Source organism: Elephas maximus, chromosome 1 (assembly GCF_024166365.1).
Source record: "Elephas maximus indicus isolate mEleMax1 chromosome 1, mEleMax1 primary haplotype, whole genome shotgun sequence".
Taxonomy (NCBI): Eukaryota; Metazoa; Chordata; class Mammalia; order Proboscidea; family Elephantidae; genus Elephas; species Elephas maximus.
Genome location: NC_064819.1, coordinates 180,311,180 through 180,329,907, shown reverse-complemented (window position 1 = coordinate 180,329,907; position 18,728 = coordinate 180,311,180). Strand labels below are relative to the sequence as shown.

The 18,728-nt window shown below is 40.4% G+C and overlaps 1 protein-coding gene across 7 annotated transcripts in view; it reads left to right on the top strand.

Moving 5' to 3' along the window:
* HS3ST5 (heparan sulfate-glucosamine 3-sulfotransferase 5) overlaps positions 1 to 17,715 on the top strand; it is a 361,222-nt gene extending 343,507 nt beyond the window's left edge. For all 7 annotated transcript variants that reach the window (XM_049899304.1, XM_049899295.1, XM_049899323.1 and 4 more), the window contains 2 exons: positions 3,884 to 4,022; positions 16,447 to 17,715. In XM_049899304.1, coding sequence (XP_049755261.1) covers positions 3,916 to 4,022; positions 16,447 to 17,377 — 1,038 coding nt within the window. In that variant the 5' untranslated portion in view covers positions 3,884 to 3,915 and the 3' untranslated portion in view covers positions 17,378 to 17,715. The remainder of the gene's footprint in view (positions 1 to 3,883; positions 4,023 to 16,446) is intronic.
* The last annotated feature ends 1,013 nt before the right edge of the window (positions 17,716 to 18,728 follow it).

Here is an 18,728-nt window from a genome sequence, read left to right as displayed (position 1 = left end):
GTGAAGGGAAACATCAAGTTCCTTCAAAGCCACTCTCCTCAAACATATGGGGTCCTGCTAGCTTCCACTGATAACCTCAGTAAAGAAATAGTTTTGTTCTTGCCCCCTTTCTCCCTTTACAATTAAAACAAAACATAACAAAAAACTACATAAGTAAATTATGTCGTTGTTATGCCCAAAATGAAAATTTACTCAACTGAGATTTCAATTTATACCTTCACTCTGTTGTTCTGAAACAGAGCTTTCAGTTCACAGGTTACACAGCAGGTAAACATCAAATCCAAACCTGCTGCCGTCGAGTCGATTCTGACTCATAGGTAAGCCTCCTCAAGTTGTTCATTTTACCAGTATTCTTTATCTCTGAATGATTTACTGACTTTGTGTGTGTGTGTGTGTGTGTGTGTGGTGTGTGTGTGCATAAAATATGTTATTAGGTGCTTTCGAGTCAGTTCTGACTCATAGCAACACTATGTACAACAAAATAAAACACTGCCCGGTCTTGTGCCATCTTCACAACCATTGTTATGCTTCAGCCCATTGTTGCAGCCACTGTGTCAGTCCATCTCATTGAGGGTCTTCCTCTTTTTCACTGACCCTCTACTTTACCAAGCATGATGTCCTTCTCCAGAAACTGATCCCTCCTGATAACATGTCCAAAGTATGTGAGACATGGTCTTACCATCCTTGCTTCTAAGGAGCATTCGGCTGTACTTCTTCCAAGACAGATTTGTCCGTTCTTTTGACAGTCCACGGTATAATCAACATTCTTTGCCAACACCACAATTCAGAGGCATCAATTCTTCCTCAGTCTTCCTTACTCATCGTCCAGATTTCACGTGCATAGGAGGCAATTGAAAACATGGCTTAGGTCAGGCACACCTTAGTCTTCAAGGTGACATCTTTGCTCCTGAACACTTTAAAGGAGTCTTTTGCAGCTCATTTGCCCTGTGCAATATGTTGTTTGATTTCTTGACTGCTGCTTCTATGGGCATTGATTGTGGACCCAAGTAAAATGAAATCCTTGATAACTTCAATCTTTTCTCTGTTTATTATGATATTGCTTATTGGTCTAGTTGTGAGGATTTTGGGGTTTTTTTTGAGGTGCAATCCATACTGAAGGCTGTGGTCTTTGATCTTCATCAGCAAGTGCTTCAAGTCCTCTTCACTTTCAGCAAGCAAGGTTGTGTCATCTGCATATTGCAGGTTGTTGGAGTCTTCCTCCAATCCTGATGCCTTTTTCTTCTTCATATAGTCCAGTTTCTTGGATTATTTGCTCAGCGTACAGATTGAATGAGTACAGTGAAAGGATACAACCCTGATGTACACCTTTCCTGACTTCAGACCATGCAATATCTGCTTGTTCTGTTCAAACAACTGCCTCTTGGTCTTTGTACAGGTTCTGCATGAGCACAATTAGGTGTTCTGGAATTCCCATTTTTTGAAATGTTGTCCATAATTTGTTATGATCCACACATTCAAATGCCTTTGTATAGTCAGTAAAACACAGGTAAACACCTTCCTGGTATTCTCTGCTTGCAGCCAAGATCTGTCTGACATCAGCAATGATATCCCTTGTTCCACGTCCTCTTCTGAATCTCTGTTGAATTTCTGGCAGTTCCCTATCGATGCACTGCTGCAACTACTTCTGAATGATTTTCAGCATAATTTTCCTTGAGTGTGATATGAATGATACTGTTTGACAATTTCCACATCCTCTTGGATCACTATTCTTTGGAATGGGCACAAGTATGGATCTCTTCCAGTGAGTTGGTCAAGCAGCTGTCCTCCAAATTTCTTGACATGGACGAATGAACACCTCTAGCGCTGCATCTGTTTGTTGAAACATCTCAATTGGTATTCCATCAATTCCTGGAGCCTTGTTTTTCACCAGTGCCTTCAGTGCAGCTTGGACTTGTTCCTTCAGTACCTTTGGTTCTTGATTATATGCTACCTCTGAAATGGTTGAACATCGACCTCTTTTTTTCTTTTTTTGGTACAGTGACTCCATGTATTCCTTCCATCTTCTTTTGATGCTTCCTGCTTTGTTCAATATTTTCCTTGCAGAAATTTTTCTTCAGTTCTTTCAGCTTGAGAGATGTTGATCATGCTCTCTTCTTTTGGTTTTCTAACTCTAGGTCTTTGCACATTTCATTATAACACTTTACTTTGTCTTCTCAAGCCAGTCTTTGAAATCTTCTGTTCAGGTCTTTTATGTCATCATTTCTTCCATTCACCTTAGGTACTCTACATTCAAGAGCACGTTTCAGTCTCTTCTGACATCATTTTGGTCTTTGCCTTCTTTCCTATCCTTTTAATGACCTCTTGCTTTTTTCATGTATGATGTCATTCCACAACTCATCTGCTCTTCCTTCATTAGTGTTTAGTGCATCAAATCTATCCTGAGATGGTCTCTAAATTCAGGTGTTATATACTCAAGGCGATACTTTGGCTCCCATGGACTTGCTGTAATTTTCTCCAGCTTCAACTTGAACTTGCATAAGAGCAATTGATAGTCTGTTCCATAGTCAGCCCCTGGCCGTGTTCTGACTGATGATTTGGAGTGTCTCCATTGTCTCTTTCCACAGATGTGGTCGATTTCATTCCTGTGTATTCCATCTGGTGAGGTTCACATGTATAGTCACTATTTATGTTGTTGAAAAAAGTACTTGCAATGAAGAAGTCCTTGGTATAGCAAAATTCTGTCATGCGATCTCCAGCATTGTTTCTACCCCCAAGGCTGTGTTTTTCAACTACTGATCCTTCTTTGTTTCCAAGTTTCACATTCCGATCACCAGTAATTATCAATGCATCTTGATTGCATGTTTGATCAATTTCAGATTACAGAAGTTGGTAAAAATCTTCAACTTCTTCATCTTTCGTCTTAGTGGTTGGTGCATAAATTTTAATAATAGTCGTATTAATTGGTCATCCTTGTAGGCATATGGATATTATCCTATCACTGTCAGTGTTGTACTTCAGGATAGATCTTGAAATGTTCTTTTTGATAATGAATATGACTCCATTCCTCTTCAAGTTGTCATTCCCACCATAGTGGACATGATTGTCTGATTGGAAATAGCCAATACCAGTCCATTTCAGCTCACTAATGCCTAGGATATCAATCTTTATTCACTCCGTTTCATTTCCAACCACTTCCTATTTTCCTAGATTCATACTTCATGCATTTCTCGTTTCAATTATTAATGGATGTTTGCAGCTATTTCTGTTCATTTTGAGTCATAAGGTCCCGAAAGTTTGACTCCATCCACATCATTAAGGTCGACTCTACTTTGAGGAGGCAGCTCTTCCCAGTAGTATTTTGAGTGCCTTCCAACCCGAGGGGTTCATCTTCTGGCACTACCTCAGACAATGTTCCTCTGCTATTCATAAGGTTTTCACTGTCTGTCTTGGTCTAGAAGCTCCACTGAAATCTGTCCACCAAGGATGACTGTGCTGGTATTTGAAATACTGGCGGCAAAGCTTCCAGTTTCACAGAAACACACAGGCCCCCACAACACAACAAATCGATAGATGTGTGTTTATATATATACATATATATATATAAAACATATATTGTACTTTACGTCCATTATAATATATATGCATTTTATTTACTTTTAAGATTGCACAATAGGTTATCTATTAGTAACTTCCCCTTAGATTTAGTATTTGATCTTATAATATGGACCAGGAAGAAGGAGGTAAGTTTTGCTAAGTAGCTGTTAGACCATGAAAATTGCATTAATGATTGATATGGGATATGTCTTTAGGGTGGTGCCACTTAATTTCCTGTATTCAACCTACAACTGGCTAGTTTTGTGAGAATCAACGAAGCCTGTAAGAGACAATTGCTGATCAGCTACCTTTTGTGTCTGTTTCTCAGGTTGCAGAAGTCCTGAAGGTTGATGGAGGGCCATGCTATTCAAACAGCAGGCGTGGCTGAGACAGAAGCTCCTTGTGCTGGGAAGCCTTGCTGTTGGGAGTCTCCTGTATCTAGTCGCCAGAGTTGGGAGCTTGGATAGGTAGGTGATTAAACATGCTTATGCCCACGTGACTTTATGTGTTGCGTGATTCAGACCTCCTTGGGATATAATTTTAGATTTATCCATTTGTTTTCCTCCCTCAAAAGTTCCAAGAAACATGCTTTTCTGCAGTATTGATTTTTATTTGTTGAACCTTTAAAAAGAAAGAGATCCATGTTGCTCAAACCAAGGCATTTGCCAAGATCCATTTGTATTCTCTGTGCACTGACACTTGTCTTCAGAAAAGGGATAAAGCTGTGTACAGTAAAAATGCCATTTCCTAGACCTGAATGTGGTCTGCATGTGTCTGATGTTGACCTCTGCCATACCGAAACAGTAGCAATGTATTTATGTGTCTTCATTTTGAAATTTATGAGTGGACGATTAATGTGCTAACAGGAGAGTTAAAATTATGCATGAGCCTGTAAAGGAGCTTATCAATTTTGACTCCATTGCCCTGGAAAGATGGCTGCAGGCTTGGGGAGTTTTAACTGTGTTAATTAGCTCCAGTTTTCAGGAGCTGAATGTACCAGACAAGGAGGCTGTTGGTCAGAGTAATTGCCCAGAAAGCAATGGAAAAATCCATGGAGAGGATATTACAGAACTAGGGTTTAGCTCTAAATAGGCAAACACGTGAGAGGTACTGGAGCTACAGAAGTCCAGCAATTATCAGCTGTCTTCACATTGAATGCCTTTCAGACAGCCCTGCACCCAGTGTGATTGGAAAGAACAGAGAAGTTAAATTCTGAAATGTGAAACTGCTTTCTTTGCCCTTTAAAATTAATTTCTTGCCCTGGGAAGACTGAAGTATGTTCTCCATGAATTTAGTTCTCATTGTCCCTGAAAATGTAGCCACACTTTAAAATGAAAATATTATCCTTCCAATTTTCCTTTTCTTTTCAAACCTTAGGCTAGTCTGTACATTTTATCACTTGGATGTCTAACAAAGAATACAGAAGAGGTCCTTGTTTTTCAGTTTTTAAGTGGCAAAGTAGATCCCTTTGATACTTTTTAATTCAAAATTCCTGAGTGAAAATAGACAATAGATAAGTGGTAACTTTGGTGAAGGGTAAGACCGTACACAATACTAGGGAAGCCAGCACAAATTGTACAAATTAAGGTCATGAAAGCTCCCTAGACACATGTAAACTCCCTGAAGGGCCGAATTGCTGGAATGGAGGCTATAGGGACCATGGTTTGGGGGAGCATCTAGCTCAATTGGCATAACATAGTTTATAAAGAAAATGGTCTACATTCTACTTTGGTGAGTAGCATCTGGGGTCTTAAAAGCCTGTGGATGGCCATCTAAGATACTCCACTGGTCTCATCCCTTCAGGAGCAAGGGAGAATGAAGAAAACTAAAGACACAAGGGAAAGATTAGACCAAAGGACTAATGGACCACAACTACCATGCCTCCAACAGACTGAGTCCAGTACAACTAAATGGTGCCCGGCTACCACCACTGACTGCTCTGACAGGGATCGCAAAAGAAGGTCCTAGACAGAGCTGGAGAAAAATGTAGAACAAAATTCTAACCCACAAATAAAAGACCAGATTTACTGGCCTCACAGAGACTGAAGAAGCCCTGAGAGTATGGCTCATAGACGCCCTTTTAGATCAGTAATGAAGTCACTCCTGAGGTTCACCCTTCAGCCAAAGATTAGACAGGCCATAAAACAAAACAAGACTGAAGTGGCACACAAGCCCAGGGGCAAGGAGGGAACAGGAGGCAGGAGGGAACAGGAAAGCTGGTAATAGGGAACCCAAGGTCAAGAAGGGAGAATGTTGACATGTCGTGGGGTTGTTAACCAATATCATAAAACAATATGTATACTGATTGTTTAATGAGAAGCTAGTTTGTTCTGTAAACCTTCATCTAAAGTACAATAAAAAATGAAAAGAAAGAAATATCATCCAGGAGTTTGAGAAGAAAAAAAAAAAATTCCTGAGTGAATTTACTTCTTCTTAGTTGTCACCATGGAAAATGTAAAATTCAGAGCCTATGACTGACCTAATACTTAGGTATTAGTGAGAAGCCTTGAGGCTGTACCACTTCTGTGTACATAAAGGCCCTTTTATATGAAGTTCTTCTTCCCACTATCTTTAATTATCATCTAATCACTTACTTTTTATTGAGTTATTGATCTAACTATCAGTAGTGCAGTAACTAGTTGGTGATTCTTCTCATTTTTAACCTTGTCTCTAGGCTCTAATTTGAAGTTTTTGTAGAAATTGGATTACCTAGTACTCAAAAAAAAACTCATTGTCATTAGGTAGATCCTGACTGATAGTGGCCCTATAGACAGTAGAACTGCCCCATAGGGTTTCCAAGGCTGTAATCTTTATGGAAGCCGACTGCCACATCTTATTCCCACAGAGGGGCTGGTGGATTCGAATCTCAGACCTTCCAGTTAGCAGCCAAGAGCTTAACCACCATGCCACCAGGACTCTTTGGATTTCCTGGTAGCCTTTCTTAAAACCTCTCACTTGAGAGTTCAAGCAAATCATGTTCGAAATTGACACATGCTCACTTAGGCACATCCTTAAGTAACTGAAGAGACCCCACTGGCTCAGTTACTTCCAAGGCTATGTTGTTGTTCTGGCCTGTGCCCAGAATCCAGTAAGTGGGAAATAATGTGATATTTTCTCATAGCCTGAGTTAAGGAGCCTCAATTGCAATTATTCTACAGGGTATGAGCTCCCAGAGGAGAAGGTAGAAACAGGAAGACAATTAAAGAAGGAAAATGACCCCTCCTAGAGATAGGGAAATTCCATTCCAGCTCGAACAGGGCAGCCTCTCTCAACCAGTGTTCTGCGAGAGAATTAAGTCATACAGGAAAGGATCTGAGTGACTGTGTCCTCAATTCTCCCAAGAATGGTACTGCTCCATAGGAGAGAAATCCATTCAATGAATGCCTGAGGAAACTAGGGCTTAACTCTCAACCAGAACCCCAGCAGAGTTGAAAGAAAAAAAATTTGATATCCCGAACAATGTCACAATTAAATATATCTTTGATTATGAATAAGTGTTGATAATAAGTGTTGATAATTTTTTATCCTCCATTTAAAGTTCTAACATATTAGACCTATGAAATTTATAGAAAGAAAATTCACATTTCCCTGAAGTTCTAATTGTAGTAAACTCTGTTATTTAGTATAGTCTTACTTCACATTTTCCACAATGATTATGACTTCTTTTTAAAATTATAAAAAGCAAACACCACAAAAAAGGAAATACCTGTTTATATCTTACCTTAAGCATTATGATTAATGGCTTCTTAAAAAGAGCACAGTCCAAGCTCTTTCTCTTTAGTTCCACAAAATGGCCTTGGTGTGACCTTGAGGTTGTTTCATCTGCCTTTAATCAAAAACATTACAGAAGACAAGAAAGGTACAAAAGGGTCTCTTGGGAAAATCAAGCAACAGCCTCATTACCACAAAGAGGGAAACAGACTTCAAATTATTAGGATGGGGGGCGGGGCCAAGATGGCGGACTAGGTGGACACTACCGCGGATCCCTCTTGCAACAAAGACTCGGAAAAACAAGGGAATCAATCACATACATAACGATCTACGAACTCTGGACAACAAGCACAGACTTAGAGACGGAAAACGAACAAATACGGGCAGACAGCAACCGTTTTCAGAACTAGGAGCCAGCATACCAAGCAGGTGACCTTCGGAGCCCGATCTGGGGCAGAGCCCGGGGGGCAGACGGCACAGAAGGGGGGCCCAGCCCTTCCCCCCCAAACCCATCCCGGGAGGAAGTCTAGCTGGTTGGCACGGGCGGCATAGCGGCGCAGCCGGAGGGAGAAGCACCCGGGAGGTAGTGACTGATCTGGCAGTGGGGAGAACAGCATCCCAGCCGGGGAGCCGTCCCGCCCGGAGTTTGGCGGGAAGCGGGCGGGGCGCGAGCGGGGGGGGGGTCAGCTATATTTCCCTAAAGCGACCCCGGGGCGGGGCCCACACGTTCCTGTGGGGGGACGCACACCCAGTCCATGCGTGTGGCACGGCGCACCGGACGGAGAAATCCCCGGGAGGAAGTGACTGGTCTCGGAGCGGAAAAAGCAGCGTCCCAACCAGGGTGCCGTCCCGCTGGGATTTGGGCGCGCGCACGGGCGGGGCGTGAGCGCAGGGTCCAATTTTATTACCCTGAATTGACCCAGGGGATGGGCCCACCTGGTCGTGCGGGTGACGCCCACCCAGTTCGCGCAAGAGGTGTGGCGCACCGGAAGGAGAAGTCCCCGGGAGGAAGTGACTGGTCTCGGAGCGCGGAAAGCAGCACCCCAGCCGGGGAGCCGTCCCACTGGGATTTGGGCGCGCGCGCGGGCGGGGCGTGACCGTGGGGTCCAATTATATTCGCCTGAATAGACCCTGGGGGCGGGCCCACCCGTTCGTGCGGGAAACGCCCACCCAGTTCACGCGAGCAGTGCCGCGCACCGGAGGGAGAAGTCCCTGGGAGGAAGTGACTGGTCTCGGAGCGGGGAAAGCACCGTCCCAGCCGGGGACCCATCCCGCCGGAATTTTGGCGGACAGGAGCGGAGCGTGAACGCGGTGTTCAGCTCTTTATTCTGTGGTGCTACACTCCTAGCTCTCTGATCCCTCCCCCACCCTCCCAGGCGGCTCCATTAACATCTGAATACCCTGAGCCAGAGGGAGAATTCAGATAGGGATCTGACTGCATTTTTTTTAGCTGATTACCTGGAAAATCTAGTTTCCCAGTGATGGCTCGGAGACAGCAGTCCATATCAAACCACATAAAGAAACAGACCATGACAGCTTCTCCAACCCCCCAAACAAAAGAATCAAAATCTTTCCCAAATGAAGATACAATCCTGGAATTATCAGATATAGAATATAAAAAACTAATTTACAGAATGCTTAAAGATATATCACAAATGAAATTAGGATAAATGCAGAAAAAGCCAAGGAACACACTGATAAAACTGTTCAAGAACTCAAAAAGATTATTCAAGAACATAGTGGAAAAATTAATAAGTTGCAAGAATCCATAGAGAGACAGCATGTAGAAATCCAAAAGATTAACAATAAAATTACAGAATTTGACAACGCAATAGAAAGTCAGAGGAACAGACTCGAGCAATTAGAATGTAGACTGGGACTTCTGGAGGACCAGGGAAACAACACCAACATAGCTGAAAAAAAATCAGATAAAAGAATTTAAAAAAATGAAGAAACCCTAAGAATCATGTGGGACTCTATCAAGAAGGATAACTTGCGAGTGATTGGAGTCCCAGAACAGGGAGGGGGGACAGAAAACACAGAGAAAATAGTTGAAGAACTCCTGACAGAAAACTTCCCTGACATCATGAAAGACGAAAGGATATCTATCCAAGATGCTCATCGAACCCCATTTAAGATTGATCCAAAAAGAAAAACACCAAGACATACTATCATCAAACTTGCCAAAACCAAAGACAAACAGAAAATTTTAAAAGCAGCCAGGGAGAAAAGAAAGGTTTCCTTCAAGGGAGAATCAATAAGAATAAGTTCAGACTACTCAGCAGAAACTATGCAGGCAAGAAGAGAATGGGACGATGTATACAGAGCACTGAACGAGAAAAACTGCCAACCAAGGATCATATATCCAGCAAAACTCTCTCTGAAATATGAAGGAGAAATTAAGATATTTACAGATAAACACAAGTTTAGAGAATTTGCAAAAACTAAACCAAGACTGCAAGAAATGCTAAAGGAGATTGTTTGGCCTGATGACCAATAATATCAGGTACCAGCACAATACAAGGTCACAAAACAGAACGTCCTGATATCAACGCAATTCAAATAGGGAAAGCACAAAAACAAACAAATTAAGACTAATTCTAAAAAATAAATAAATAAACAAAATAATACACATAACAGGAAATCATGGAAATCAATAGATAAACGATCACAATAATCAAAAAGAGGGACTAAATATAGGAGGCATTGAACTGCCAGATGGAGAGTGATACAAGGCGATATAGAAGGATACAAGTTAGGTTTTTACTTAGAAAAATAGGGGTAAAAAATCAGGTAACCACAAAAAGGAATATCAATTCCATAACTCAAGAAAAAAGCCAAGAAAAACGTGACGACTCAACAAACACAAAGTTAAACATTATGAAAATGAGGATCTCACAATCTACTAAGAAAAACATCTCAGCACAAAAAAGCATGTGGAAAAATGAAATGGCCAACAACACACATGAAAAGGCATCAAAATGACAGCACTAAAAACTTATTTATCTATAATTACACTGAATGTAAATGGACTAAATGCACCAATAAAGAGACAGACAGTCACGGACTGGATAAAGAAACACGATCCATCTATATGCTGCCTGCAAGAGACACACCTTAGACTTAGAGACACAAACAAACTAAAACTCAAAGGATGGAAAAAAAATATATCAAGCAAACAATAAGCAAAAAAGAAGAGGAGTAGCAATATTAATTTCTGACAAAATAGACTTTAGACTTAAATCCGCCACAAAGGATAAAGAAGGACACTATATAATGATAAAAGGGACAATTGATCAGGAAGACATAACCATAGTAAATATTTACGCACCTAATGACAGGGCTGCAAGATACATAAATCAAATTTTAACAGAATTGAAAAGTGAGATAGACACCTCCACATTTATAGTAGGAGACTTCAACACACCACTTTCGGAGAAGGACAGGACATCCAGTAAGAAATTCAATAGAAACACGGAAGACCTACTTACAACAATCAACCAACTTGATCTCATTGACTGATACAGAACTCTCCACCCAACTGCTGCAAAATATACTTCTTTTTCTAGTGCACATGGAACATTTTCTAGAATAGACGACATATTAGGTCATAAAACAAATCTTTGCAGAATCCAAAACATCAAAATATTACAAAGCATCTTCTCAGACCACAAGGCAATGAAGCTAGAAATCAATAACAGAAAAACTAGGGAAAAGAAATCAAATACTTGGAAAATGAACAATACCCTCCTGAAAAAAGACTGGGTTATAGAAGACATCAAGGAGGGAATAAGGAAATTCTTAGAAAGCAACGAGAATGAAAATACTTCCTATCAAAACCTCTGGGACACAGCAAAAGCAGTGCTCAGAGGCCAATTTATATCGATAAATGCACACATACAAAAAGAAGAAAGAGCCAAAATCAGAGAACTGTCCCGACAACTTGAACAAATAGAAAGTGAGCAACAAAAGAACCCATCAGGCACCAGAAGAAAACAAATAATAAAAATTAGAGCTGAACTAAATGAATTAGAGAACAGAAAAACAATCGAAAGAATTAACAAAGCCAAAAACTGGTTCTTTGAAAAAATTAACAAAATTGATAAACCATTGGCTAGACTGACTAAAGAAAAACAGGAAAGGAAACAAATAACCCCAATAAGAAACGAGAAGGACCACATCACAACAGAACCAAATGAAATTAAAAGAATCATTTCAGATTACTACGTAAAATTGTACTCTAACAAATTTGAAAACCTAGAAGAAATGGATAAATTCTTGGAACAATACTACCTACCTAAACTAACACATTCAGAAGTAGAACAACTAAATAGACCCATAACAAAAAAAGAGATTAAAACGGTAATCAAAAAACTTCCAACAAAAAAAAGTCCTGGCCCAGACGGCTTCACTGCAGAGTTCTACCAAACCTTCGGAGAAGACTTAACACCATTACTATTGAAGGTATTTCAAAGCATAGAAAAAGACGGAATACGACCCAACTCATTCTATGAAGCTACCATCTCCCTGATACCAAAACCAGGTAAAGACATTACAAAAAAAGAAAATTTTAGACCTATATCCCTCATGAACATTGATGCAAAAATCCTCAACAAAATTCTAGCCAATAGAATCCAACAACACATCAAAAAAATAATTCACCCTGATCAAGTGGGATTTATACCAGGTATGCAAGGCTGGTTTAATATCAGAAAAACCATTAATGTAATCCATCACATAAATAAAACAAAAGACAAAAACCACATGATCTTATCAATAGATGCAGAAAAGGCATTTGACAAAGTGCAACACCCATTTATGATAAAAACTCTTACCCAAATAGGAATTGAAGGAAAATTCCTCAACATAATAAAGGGCATCTATGCAAAGCCAACAGCCAATATCACTCTAAATGGAGAGAACCTGAAAGCATTTCCCTTGAGAACGGAAACCAGACAAGGATGCCCTTTATCACCGCTCTAATTCAACATCGTACTTGAAGTCCTAGCCAGGGCAATTAGGCTAGACAAAGAAATAAAGGGTATCCAGATTGGTAAGGAGGAAGTAAAGCTATCACTGTTTGCAGATGACATGATCATATACATGGAAAACCCTAAGGAATCCTCCAGAAAACTACTGAAACTAATAGAAGAGTTTGGCAGAGTCTCAGGTTATAAAATAAACATACAAAAATCACTTGGATTCCTCTACATCAACAAAAAGAACACCGAAGAGGAAATAACCAAATCAATACCATTCACAGTAGCCCCCAAGAAGATAAAATACTTAGGAATAAATCTTACCAAGGATGTAAAAGACCTATACAAAGAAAACTATAAAACTCTGCTACAAGAAATTCAAAAGGACATACTTAAGTGGAAAAACATACCCTGCTCATGGGTAGGAAGACTTAACATAGTAAAAATGTCTATTCTACCAAAAGCCATTTATACATATAACGCACTTCCAATCCAAATACCAATGTCATACTTTAAGGGGATAGAGAAACAAATCACTAATTTCATATGGAAGGGAAAGAACCCTCGGATAAGCAAAGCATTACTGAAAAAGAAGAAGAAAGTGGGAGGCCTCACCCTACCTGATTTCAGAACCTATTATATAGCTACAGTAGTCAAAACAGCCTGGTACTGGTACAACAACAGGCACATAGACCAATGGAACAGAATTGAGAACCCAGATATAAATCCATCCACGTATGAGCAGCTGATATTTGACAAAGGACCAGTGTCAGTCAATTGGGGAAATAATAGTCTTTTTAACAAATGGTGCTGGCATACCTGGATATCCATTTGCAAAAGAATAAAACAGGACCCATACCTCACACCATGCACAAAAACTAACTCCAAGTGGATCAAAGACCTAAACATAAAGACTAAAACGATAAAGATCATGGAAGAAAAAATAGGATCAACCCTAGGAGCCCTAATACAGGGCATAAACAGAATACAAAACATTACCAAAAATGATGAAGAGAAACCAGATAACTGGGAGCTCCTAAAAATCAAACACCTATGCTCATCTAAAGACTTCACCAAAAGAGTAAAAAGACCACCTACAGACTGGGAAAGAATTTTCAGCTATGACATCTCAAAGCAGCGCCTGATCTCTAAAATCTACATGATTCTGTCAAAACTCAACCACAAAAAGACAAACAACCCAATCAAGAAGTGGGCAAAGGATATGAACACACATTTCACTAAAGAAGATATTCACATGAGAAAATGCTCCCGATCATTAGCCATTAGAGAAATGCAAATTAAATCACGATGAGATTCCATCTCACACCAACTAGACTGGCATTAATCCAAAAAACACGAAATAATAGATGTTGGAGAGGCTGCGGAGAGATTGGAACTCTCATACACTGCTGGTGGGATTGTAAAATGGTACAACCACTTTGGAAATCCATCTGGCGTTATCTTAAACAGTTAGAAATAGAACTACCATACAATCCAGAAATCCCACTCCTCGGAATATACCCTGGAGATACAAGAGCCTTCACACAAACAGATATATGCACACCCATGTTTATTGCAGCTCTGTTTACAATAGCAAAAAGCTGGAAGCAACCAAGATGTCCGTCAACGGATGAATGGGTAAATAAATTGTGGTATATTCACACAATGGAATACTACGCATCGATAAAGAACAGTGACGAATCTCTGAAACATTTCATAACATGGAGGAATCTGGAAGGCATTATGCTGAGCGAAATGAGTCAGTTGCAAAAGGACAAATATTGTATACAACCACTATTATAAGATCTTGAAAAATGGAAAAAATGGAGAAGAACACATACTTATGTGGTTACAAAGGGGGGAGGGAGGGAGGGAGGGAGAGGGCTTTTTATTGATCAATCTGTAGATAAGAACTGCTTTGGGTGAAGGGAAAGACAACACTCAATACAAGGAAGGTCAGCCTAATTGGACTGGATTAAAAGCAAAGAGGTTTCCGGGATAAAATGAAAGCTTCAAAGGTCAGCGGAGCAGGGGCTGGGGTCTGGGGAACGTGGTTTGAGGGGACTTCTAAGTCAATGGGCAAAATAATTCTATTATGAAAACACTCTCCATCCCACTTTGAATTGTGGCGCCTGGGGTCCTAAATGCCAACAAGCGGCCATCTAAGATACATCAATTGGTCTCAACCCACCTGGAGCAAAGGCAAAGGAAGAACACCAAGGTCACATGACAACTAAGAACCCAAGAGACAGAAAGGGCCACATGAACCAGAGACCTACATTATCCTGAGACCAGAAGAACTAGTTGGTGCCCGGCCACAATCGATGTCTGCCCTGTCAGGGAGCACAACAGACAACTCCTGAGGGAGCAGGAGACCAGTGGGATACAGACCCCAAATTCTCATGAAAAGACCATACCTAATGGTATGATTGCGACTAGAGGAATCCCAGAGACAATGCTCCCCAGAACTGCTGATGGCACAGGACAGGAACCATCCCCAAAGACAAATCATCAGGCATGAAAAGGACTGGTCAGTGGGGGGGAGAGAGATGCTGATGAAGAGTGAGCTAATTAAATCAGGTGGACACTGGAGAGTGTGTTGGCAACTCTTGACTGGAGGGGGGATGGGAAGATAGAGAGAGAGGGAAGATGGCAAAATTGGCATGAAACGAGAGACTGTAAGGGCTGACTCAATAGGGGGAGAGCTAGTGGGAGAAGGGAGTAAGATGTATGTAAACCTACATGTGACAGACTGATTGGAATGGTAAATGTTCACTTGAAGCTTAATAAAAATTAAAAAAAAAAAAAAAATTATTAGGATAATTGGAACCTGCAGTTGGAGGAATTGGTTTAACGGCCACTTTTCGCTGATGTTGTCCCTTTACCAAGTAGGCTAAAATGCCTTCCAAGATCAACTTAAGGAGATTATAATGAATCTCGGTTCAGTTTTAGGCCATACCTAAAAGGGAACTCAGTTTTCTAACCATATTGAATGACCATGCCAGATGACACATTCACTTCAATCTAATATCACTTTGACTGTTATCACATCAGAGTGCCTGGCTGGTACAGACAATTAATACACTTGGCTGCTATCTGAAAGGTTGAAGGTTCGAGTCTACCCAGAGGTGCCTCGGAAAAAAGACCTGGCAATCTACTTCTGAAAAATCAGCCATCGAATACCTGTAAGGGGCAATTCTACCCTGGCACATACAGGGTTTGCCATGAATTGGAATCAATGCAAAAGCAACTGCTTTGGTTCATTTTCTCTGTCTCTCTTAGAGAAAAGCAGAGGTGGTTATTCATTATCTAGTGTAGTGTTGAAGTGAAAATCCTCCTTTCTGGCTCCATTCATTGGATTCCTTCCTTCCTGCGTGAGCTCAAGTCCCTGATTTAAATAGGCTTGACAGCATGGATCTTAGGTTTTTGGCTCCCCATTAAGTTCTTGTCGATTTCTGGTCTCAGGTGTGGTAGGTGATGCACAGGTGATGTCAACTGGGTTTGTTCCTACATTCAGCAAAGTGAAAACATAATCCTGACCTCTTGAGGTAGAAAGAGGAAGTGAGTCTGAGGAAACATCCTTCTGAGTCTCTCTAAGGCCAAAGACTAGTAATTCTCATAGAATGAAAAGCTCTGCAAATGCCAAAATCGGAACATTGTAGGTTGATGGTGCAAATAGCTAAGGGCAGAGACTGAGGCCTCTATTCAGATTATATCTCAAAGATTTTTAAGAGCCATATGAATGCTGCTGAACTGGAAGAAAATAATAGCACACGAAACCCAAAAGACATGGCTCCCTAGCTGCCCTTCAGTCTCCCAGCTGAAGATTATAATCTTCAGCTTTTCATGTTTTCTAAACGATGTTAACTGTTGAGCTGTTAAAAAGCTATTAGTATGGCCGGTGTCACTTGTCTATCCTGCACTGTGAACGTAAGTACACACTGTAGTCAGTTAAGTGCTTGGTGAGTAAAAAATTTAAGGGGCAGTAATAAAAAAAATCCCATCAATTATGTGTGCTCCATTTAATACAGGGTTGCTTAAAATGAAATCTCCCAAACATATGTTCATTATGGATTGTACCAGGCTGGGAATCACTGGTTTTATTTATGCATTGGAAGCCTTACTCAGGCTGACTGGGGAACCAGAAAAATGAGAAGTCAGTTGCAATGAGCTTCTTCAAGTGTCTTTCTGTTGCTTGCAGGCTACAGCCCATTTGCCCCATCGAGGGTCGATTTGGAGCCCGCAATCAGGCTGATTTCCCGCTGCGTGCCCTGCAGTTCAAGCGTGGCCTGCTGCACGAGTTCCGGAAAGGCAACGCTTCCAAAGAGCAGATTCGCCTTCATGACCTGGTCCAGCAGCTCCCCAAGGCCATTATCATTGGGGTCAGGAAAGGAGGCACAAGGGCCCTGCTTGAGATGCTGAACCTCCACCCAGCAGTGGTCAAAGCCTCCCAAGAAATCCACTTTTTTGACAATGATGAGAATTATGCCAAGGGCATTGAGTGGTATAGGAAAAAGATGCCTTTTTCCTACCCGCAGCAAATCACCATTGAAAAGAGCCCAGCATATTTTATCACAGAGGAGGTTCCTGAAAGGATTTACAAAATGAACTCATCCATCAAGTTGTTGATCATTGTCAGGGAGCCAACCACAAGAGCTATTTCTGATTATACTCAGGTGCTAGAGGGGAAGGAGAGGAAGAACAAAACTTATTACAAGTTTGAGAAGCTGGCAATAGACCCCAATACCTGTGAAGTGAACACAAAGTATAAGGCCGTAAGAACCAGCATCTATACCAAACATCTGGAAAGGTGGTTGAAGTATTTTCCAATTGAGCAATTTCACATTGTCGATGGAGATCGCCTCATCACAGAACCTTTGCCAGAACTTCAGCTCGTGGAGAAGTTCTTAAATCTTCCTCCAAGGATAAGTCAATACAACTTGTATTTCAATGCTACCAGAGGATTTTACTGCTTGCGATTTAACATTATCTTTAATAAGTGCCTGGCGGGCAGCAAGGGGCGCATTCATCCAGAGGTGGACCCCTCTGTCATTACCAAATTGCGTAAATTCTTTCACCCTTTTAATCAAAAATTTTACCAGATCACTGGGAGAACATTGAACTGGCCCTAAAATAATAATGCCATACAACACCATGTGTTGTGCCTGGAGACACACAATGTCTTCTCTAGTTTAAAATACGCACTTTTCTTAGACACAGCTATCCAAGTCATTTTTCCATGTATACTTGTACATACACAGTGTGTGCCCAAATATAAGATCAGTTCTTTTTCTATTGAAAATTTACAAAACGAAATTGCTCTGTGTATAGTTGCATCTTTTTAAGCTATTTACAAAAAGAAGAGGTGGTGGTACTGGGGAAAAGTGACTTCAGCTGTTCTCAATGAGTTAGTCTTCCTTTAACTCAGAAGTTGTCGCTTGCCATTCTCACAGATTTAAGCCAAAAGATTGATGTGTGAAAATGCACCAATGGCTGTGACGCTGCGGGAAGTAGAGAATTCAGTTATTCATTTTTTCTAAGGGAAAGCTGGCTTTTCAATTCAAATGCTGAATTGGTACCATGAAAACAGAAAATACTATTTTCTTATTATTTAAAGAATGTCTTATCTTATAAAATTGACATTGTTCCAAAGTTCCTGTGATAATTTTGCACTATTGTTTTCTTGTATGGACCATGGTGTCGCTTGTAGCATGTCAGTCACACATTGGAAAGTCAAGTCCTTTTACTTCCATGTTGTATGTCAATGAAGAGAAATGTCATGTACATAGTGTATATGGTTGTAAATACTGGTTTCACACTAAGTAATTCTATTTTGTAAACTGAATATGGCTATTTAATTTATTGTGAAAATTAAATTTATTGTGGTATTTAAAAATGGAATGGATTAAAATTACTCTATGTGCAACCTTTTTTTTTTTTTTTTTTTAACTCAGTTTGTTTTACATACCCACTCCTGGTTCCCAAAATCAAAGCTATCTATGTGCATGTGAGAACACTTGGATATATGTGCTTCTCCACTGGATTTCCATACCCTTGTGAAATGTATTTATGAAGCAAGGTTGAATATATTTTTAAAAAATCTCAACCATCTGGAAATCTAGTATAATAGCCACCTCAAAGGACACTAGTGCTGATCGGCTACAACTCTCTAACAGTTAATTTACTAGCCCTCGCCGCCATGCCGGGAGAGAGACGAGGAATATTTTAACAGAATCATGGCATAGAAGAATCACAATTTTATTTGAACCTCTAATCAGAATCAGACCAGTAGAGAGATTAAATAAAATAAGATGAGAAAACTTGTGTGGTCTCAGTACTCAAAGCTGCTGAAGCTTCAAAAATAAATACAAGCTTTCAGAGATCCCTCTTTTAGATGAAAATATCAGTCTACTTAGAAATGATCAAATTGCATAGTGTTGTTATTACTGACATAAACATATGGCTGATATTTCCATCCAGAGA